This window comes from Hyperoodon ampullatus, assembly GCF_949752795.1.
Source record: "Hyperoodon ampullatus genome assembly, chromosome: 8".
Lineage (NCBI taxonomy): Eukaryota > Metazoa > Chordata > Mammalia > Artiodactyla > Ziphiidae > Hyperoodon > Hyperoodon ampullatus.
The window spans coordinates 16141151-16149148 of record NC_136921.1 but is presented as its reverse complement, the minus strand read 5'-3'; the positions used below and the strand labels follow the sequence as shown (position 1 = coordinate 16149148).

Sequence of the window (7998 nt, the reverse complement as noted above, 5' to 3'; positions counted from 1 at the left end):
AAAGAGGAAATTTAAAAAAAAAATACCTAGAGGGCTTCCCTGGTGGCGCAGTGGTTGAGAGTCCGTCTGCCAATGCAGGGGACACGGTTTCGTGCCCCGGTCCGGGAGGATCCCACATGCCACCGAGTGGCTGGGCCCGTGAGCCATGGCCGCTGAGCCATTGTGTCTGGAGCCTGTGCTCCGCAACAGGAGAGGCCACAACAGTGAGAGGCCCGCATACTGCAAAAAAAAAAAAAATAATAAATAACCACATGCAAAAATTCTGATTAGGGAAAAAATAATAAAGTGGTAAGCTTTTATGTCTGTAATTTCTTCTCCAAAAACAAACATTGTCCAGTTCCTTATCCATAAAGTGAGGGTAGGACCTCTCCGGATGGTTTGGGGATAAAGTATGTTGAAACAATTTGAAACATGCTAAATACTTTTGAATATTAGACATTTATGTTCCAGGTAACAATCCAAGTGATCTGAGACTATTAATTCTCTCTGGTATTGAGCTTAGTAAAAGTGGGGTTGCTGCTGTAAACTGAGGTGATAGATGATACAATTTACAATAACTGAGTTTGTTGTAATTACTATGTATCCAAAACGAGTTCTGTTCTGGCTGAAATCTTTTATGCGTTTCCTGTAAGTCTCCTGGGGCATTCTAATCCCTTTGTAGATTACCCTGAAATTTTTAGGACTACATTAGAGTTTGGACTTTATCTTAAAAAATATTTTAAGCAGAGAAATGACATGATTGACTTGGTATTTTGGAAAGGTCACTTTGGGTTCATTGTGGAGAAGGGATTAGGTGTGGTAGTTCAAGGGGCAAAACTCAAGGCACAGACATCACTTAGGAGGTTGCAGTAATCCAGAGGAGAAATGATAGCAGCCAGGCTGGGGAAATGGCATGTGTTGGGGAAAAAAGTAATAATAATAGATCCAAAGAATCAACAGGTCCTATACCAAGTAGCCATAAACAACCAGAAAGATACAAACATGAGAGAAAGCCCATCCATTGGATTGGACCTTCTTGGAAACTGGAAGTAAATGATGGAGCCTGCTTTGCCACGCCTCCAAGGACACTGCTGTTTGAGTTGCTGACTGCTTCATTCAAGAGCCTGTCCTGGACCCAAGTTGGTTGCAGTAGGCATTCCCAGTCACTTTCCCCTAGTTTTTCCCTTGTTTGGGTTGCTGGGGCCCCAGTTAGGTTCTCAGGCCAGGTGCAAACAAAAGGGGGGAGAGGTTCATGGGAAAAGAAAGGACATTTCATAAATATTAGTGATTACCGTAATAATTTCTCAGAGTGATTGTTCATAGTGTTATAAAAGTTTAAAAGAGCAGCTATGGAAGCACCTGTTTTGTAGAGCAAGTAACAAATATTAACATTAACTAATGGAAAGATAAAAATTGAACCTATATCAATGGAGCTTTCAAAGGAGAATGTGAAAAGAAAGCACAGTATATAGAGTCTGAGAACCTGTATGTGCCTATAGCAACAAGAAAACACAGAGGAAAGGTAAACTTCGGACCATTATCATGGTGGCTACAAAGTCTCACTCTCTTGGGAAAGACTCCTGAAACTTTGCCCAGAACAAACATACTCCAGCCCTGTCAGATTGATAACATAGTTCATTGAGAAGAAAATCAGAAAACAGAGGGGCCTGGGCAAATTTCTTGAACTTTGTTCAGAAGAGCCTTGAGAATAGAATTTCGTGAAGGACATTCCATCGAAATTACCATAGTGATGGTCCTCTATTTGACTTTAACCCGAGCCAGTCACTCTCAATGAATTATGGTAACTGTCATGGTTGGGTTCACAGTTTATGTGGTGTGTGTGTGAATGAGAGAGAAATATTTATCTTTATGACTAAGGCATCTTATGAAAACCAGAACAGTGACCTTTGTCCTAAACTGTCCCCTTTAAGGACTCTCAATCTAGAGAGAATGCTGTTTCCTTTTAAACTGAACAATAGGCACATTTTAACTTAAACTACAGTAAAATAGAAAAATGTCATCTTCTTGTTAGTAGAAGTTAGCTATGGTAAAATGCACAGGAAACAAAATAAAAAAAGGAAGTGATTTTTAGTTATTCATTTCCAAGGATAGGCTTTTGTAATCTATAAGGCAATCTAAACGATCACCTTCTCATTCCTTAATTAGAGTTGAGAAGTGGAAAGAGGAACCACACTCGATTGCCGGAATCTCAGATCTTCAAGCCGGACAGTGTTGATTTCCTTTCACCATGGCCACTTCAGGACTTAACCACAGCAGAGGTGCTTTATAAATTTTTGTTGAATTATTGAAAAGTTATGCATGTTTTATTCACTCATATGTACCCAAAGCCAAGCACATAGTATATGACTGGTAAATATCAATATTTGTAGACTGAATGAATAACTAACCCCAACCCAAACCATGACAAAGCTGGTGTTCTGCCTTCTTCTACCAGAGGTTCAGTGACCGGTTCCTCTGTTTCAACATCCCCTTCCTCCCTCGTGCTATCATTTGAGGAAGAGCTTAATATAGCAGTTACTTGCTCAGGCTCTAGAAACAGACAAGCCTATTTTCAAAAAACAGAAACTTAGTTTTACTACCTACTAGGTGAACAATTAGTTTGACCTCTAGCCTCACTATCTTTACTGGTAAAAGGAATAATAGTACCTACCCTGGAGAGTTGCTGTGAGGCTTAAATCAAACACAGCACAGAAAGCATGTAGCCCAGTACCTGGTAGTTGGTAAGCACTGAGTAAAGTATATATATCACATATAGTTTTTTAACTGAAACCCTGTTTAAACTTTGTATTTCTCCAAATATTAGCCTACCCACCACCACCAAAAAAAAAAAAAAATGTGGTTTTCAACCTGGGTTTTGCCGATCCCTCAGAGGTTCTGTAACTGTTTGATATCAGTTTCATTTTGCTAAAGATACACCTTGGGAAGGAGGAAGATACTGAGAAGGTGGGAGTCAGGATCCCCCTTCATTTCCAACAAGAGCAGATTCACTTTGATTTCTTTTATGAATTGGAGTTATCTGAAGATTAAAAAAAAAATCCCCCTGCTAAAGTCAAAGTTTGAAACCATGATCCTACATGACATTGCTTCTGCTCATCTGTTTTTTGTTTGTTTGGTTTTTTATTTTATTTTATTTTTTTTTGCGGTACGCGGGCCTCTCACTGCTGTGGTCTCTCCCATTGCGGAGCACAGGCTCTGGACGCGCAGGCTCTGGACGCGCAGGCTCAGCAGCCATGGCTCACGGGCCCAGCTGCTCCACGGCATGTGGGATCTTCCCGGACCGGGGCATGAACCCGTATCCCCTGCATCGGCAGGCGGACTCTCAACCACTGTGCCACCAGGGAAGCCCTGCTCATCTGTTTTAGTACAGTTGTAAAGAGATCTAGGTCTACTCCTTGCCAGTAACTGGCTGGGGTACCTTGGACAAATCCCTCATCTTCTCTGCTGTAAGCTCCCTATTCCACAAAATGTGTAGTTTGGAAAGAAAACGTGTAAGGTTCATGTTTTCCTATTAGTTTTATTTCTAGAGATCAACAAAACTTTTACAGAAAAGTTGTTTTGAATAGCTTGTTGAATTAAAACGTTTTGAATAGCTTGTTGAATTAAAAGTTTCTCACCATTTCACTCCAATAATCATTTAACTCCAATAACCTGGTACACAAATAAACATGTGTTGACTGTTAAACAAATGAGTGAATGATTGATTTAGTTGCTCATTAAAATGGTGATGGACCCTCATGGGTCCCTGCTTTGCTTAAAGGAGCTGTGATGGGGTATGACAGTTCTTTTCTACCTGCTGAGGGCGCGGGGACGATGACAAGAGCATGAATCAGACGAGTTAGCTCCAGGTGACTCGGAGCAGGAGTTCCGGGTGTGCTGCTCTTCTTATCTCCTAATAGACTGTGAACCCAATTAATCAATCCATCCTGCCATTCACATCTCCCAGGCTTATGTCAAATCCATCTCTAGTCTCCTTTGCTAACACAGTAGACCAAGCCACCATCCTCTACTCTCACCCTACAACAGCCTCCTTAGGGTCTCCCTACTTCCACTCTTGTTACCTCCAATCTCTTCTAATTAGGTGCTCATTCTCTATCACTGGAACTTGCATGTTTCTTTCAGGGCACTAGCACACATTTGGTTTATTTTCTGTTTCTCTCACTAGACTGTGAACCCCAAGAGGACAGAGACCTTTCTTATTCATCTCATCTCCACTCCTCACCTAATGCTTAGCACATACCAGCCTTTCCATAAATAATCAATGAATGAATGCGTGTGAATTCTCAAAGGCTCAGAGACCCTGTCTTAATTCACCTTTGTGTTATCAGCACGCAGGGCAATGCCCGGTGCAAAGCAGGCATTCCCTACATACTTGTTCCACGTGTGGGTCAACAGATGAAGGGATGACTCCTTTCCAGGTTTTAGACGACAAAACCGTATTTGAATCTTCACTCTGCCAGCTGTGTGACTTTGAGCCTGGCCTTCATTAACTGCCAAAGGAGCTAACAGTTATTTCGCAGGGTTGCTCCAGGATAAGCTCAGGCTGGTGAAGGGCTCTGCACAATGTCTGACACGGTGTGTACTCAACGCATCCCCACTACCAGTGGGGTAAGGTGCAGGGAAGAAATCTAGAAGAATCTAGAAGAGAAGAGGGAGGGGCGAGGCGAGAAGCTCCTTGCCAATACTGCGTTCTACGGCCGCGCGCGGGCTGGCCCTCCCGGCTCGCCTTCCGCCCCTCCCCCGCCCGCCGCCGTCACCCGGGAAACGGGACGCTATCCCCCGCCCGCCGACCTAAGCGAGTTTCATGGCAGCCACGAAGAAAGCAGTTTTGGGGCAGTTGGTGGGAGCAGTGGACCAGGGCACAAGCTCGACGCGCTTTTTGGTTTTCAGTCCAAAAACAGCCGAACTACTTAGTCATCATCAAGTGGAAATAAAACAAGAGTTTCCAAAAGAAGGATGGGTGGAACAAGACCCTAAGGAAATCCTGCAGTCCGTCTATGAGTGTATAGAGAAAACGTGTGAGAAGCTTGGACAGCTCAATATTTCCAACATAAAAGCTATTGGTATCAGTAACCGGAGGGAGACCACTGTGGTCTGGGACAAGTTAACTGGAGAACCTCTCTACAATGCTGTGGTGTGGCTTGATCTAAGAACCGAATCTACCGTTGAGAGTCTTCGTAAAAGCATTCCAGTAAATAATAACTTTGTCAAGACCAAGACAGGCCTTCCACTTAGCACTTACTTCAGTGCAGTGAAACTTCGTTGGCTCCTTGCCAACGTGAGAAAAGTTCAAAAGGCAGTTGAAGAAGATAGAGCTCTTTTTGGGGCCATTGATTCATGGCCTATTTGGAGCTTGACAGGAGGAGCCAGTGGAGGTGTCCATTGTATGGATGTAACAAATGCAAGCAGGACGATGCTTTTCAACATTCATTCTTTGGAATGGGATAAAGAGCTCTGTGAATTTTTTGAAGTTCCAATGAAAATTCTTCCAAATGTCCGGAGTTCTTCTGAGATCTATGGCCTAATGGAAGCTGGGGCCTTGGAAGGTGTGCCAATATCTGGGTGTTTGGGGGACCAATCTGCTGCATTGGTGGGACAACTATGCTTCCAGGATGGACAAGCCAAAAACACGTATGGAACAGGCTGTTTCTTACTATGTAATACAGGCCATAAGTGTATATTTTCTGAACATGGCCTTCTGACCACAGTGGCTTACAAACTCGGCAGAGACAAACCAGTACATTATGCATTAGAAGGTTCGGTAGCTATAGCCGGTGCTGTTGTCCGCTGGCTCAGACACAATCTTGGAATTATAAAGACCTCAGAGGAAATTGAAAAACTTGCTAAAGAAGTAGGTTCCTCTTATGGCTGCTATTTTGTCCCAGCCTTTTCAGGGCTATATGCACCTTATTGGGAGCCCAGTGCAAGAGGTATCATCTGCGGGCTCACCCAATTCACCAATAAATGCCATATTGCTTTTGCTTCATTAGAAGCTCTTTGTTTCCAAACCCGAGAGATTTTGGATGCCATGAACCGGGACTGTGGAATTCCACTCAGCCATTTGCAGGTAGACAGAGGAATGACCAACAACAAAATTCTTATGCAGCTACAAGCAGACATTCTGTATATCCCAGTAGTGAAGCCCTCGATGCCTGAAACAACTGCCCTGGGAGCTGCCATGGCAGCCGGGGCTGCAGAAGGGGTTGGCGTTTGGAGTCTCGAGCCTGAGGATTTGTCAGCTGTCATGATGGAGCGGTTTGAACCTCAGATCAACGCCAAGGAAAGTGAAATTCGTTATTCTACATGGAAGAAAGCTGAAGTCCATGGGTTGGGTTAGCACTCGGTCTTCGGAAAATGGTGACCCTAGCATCTTCAGTAGTTTACCCTTGGGCTTTTTTATAGTGAGTAGCGTGGTAATGTTAATCGGAGCAAGTTACCTATCAGGTGTGCCATAAATAATTCCAAGTCATGGATTCCAAAGATGCGAGCTCTTTACCTAACAAGAGAATTCAGTGATTCTGTCTCTTAATGTGCTGACACTATTCATAGACTCTGATTTTATTTATAAGCCACTTGCTGCATGACCCTCCAAGTAGACCTGTGGCTTGAAATAAAGAAAATGCGGCACACACAAAAAAAGTGATTTCTCAATTAGGAACAAAAAAAACAACCGCAAGTTTTGCATACAAAAAGTCACAAACAACTCCCCTGAACTACCCAGTGGTTGTTATTTTTATCCAACTTTCTATTAAAACGTTGAAGGAGAAAGGGGCATGGTGGGGGGATGGGTAGTCAACTCTGTTGTTTTGCCCTCTTCCAGATCCCTTCTAGCAATGACTTGACAGCTACCTGCCACTTGGTGTTGGTCATCTATACAGGAAAATTTACAAAGAAAATATAGTGGGTGCTCACAGCATGAGGCACAATTTAGAATACATCCATTTATTTAACACATCATAATTGAAACCCTTCACTGGCAAATCTTAGGGTAAAGACTTGAACCCTAAACACAGTCTGCAAGGATCTGGTCCTTGGCTACCATTTTTGACTCATTTCACTCCATTCTCCTCCTTGTTCCCCAAGCTCCCACTATATTGGTCTTCTTTGAGTTTCAGCCACAGGACCTTTGCACATGTGCTTCCCTTTGCTTGAATTACATTCACCGTTATAATTAAAGTCAAGGTCACTTCTTCCGAGACTGACCTTCCAGTCTATGTCCTAGAACCTTCTCATTTATTCATAGTAGCATTTCACTTTGCAATTACACACCCAATTGTGTGGTTATTTTCTTTATGTTTCTCTCCCCCCCCCATAATTTGTACCCTCTGAGAATCGATGAATGATTTGGTTACTGAGTGTATCCCCAGCGCCCAGGATGGTTCCTGGCACGTGGGAGGTATTCAATAAATGTCCTTTGAATGAATAAGCGAAAGTTTTCCAGGATTCGTCTAGGAATCTGAGACACAAAGATGAGGAGGTCCCAGAGTTTGGGGGTGGTGTGGGGAACACAGACCAACAAACAGATGGGTACCAAGCTCCAGAGAAGCTAACTCCTGCGCCTTCCTCCAGCTGGTGGGAGATCCTAACCCTTCCCCAGCTGCAGACATCCTCGGAGGAAGAGGTGGGTTTAAAGGCGGATGCTGAAGCCTAGCGCACGGTAATCGACCAGCTGAACAATGGTCAGAGCCCGGTGGAGATCCCAGGTTTGGGCGAGGTTGCAGGAGCCCGCGTCGCCGAGCTCTGGCAGGCTGCCAGGTGACCCCTCTCGTCCACCCTTGTGCCCCAACGCGGCGCGCTCTCATCTGCGCACGGGCGCGCCAGCCAATGCGCCCCGGGCGCCGCAGCTGCTCCCGAGCCCGGGCGCGTGATTGGCAGCCTCCAGCCTCAGCCCCGGCGCGCCCTCCCACCCAAGACTAAGTCCAGTCCGCGCCCACTCCGGGGCGGTCGCCGCCTCCTCTGCGCCGGAGTGCCGGGCGCTGGGCCGGCAGGCAGCGCACACCC

General features: G+C 44.7%; 1 protein-coding gene across 1 annotated transcript; it reads left to right on the top strand.

Moving 5' to 3' along the window:
* Positions 1 to 4801: 4801 nt before the first annotated feature.
* On the top strand, positions 4802 to 6334 carry LOC307056904 (glycerol kinase-like; the record flags this gene model as incomplete). Its single annotated transcript, XM_079709891.1, has 1 exon — positions 4802 to 6334. One exon carries the CDS (start codon positions 4802 to 4804, stop codon positions 6332 to 6334), a length of 1533 nt encoding a protein of 510 aa, XP_079566017.1.
* Between the last annotated feature and the right edge of the window lie 1664 nt (positions 6335 to 7998).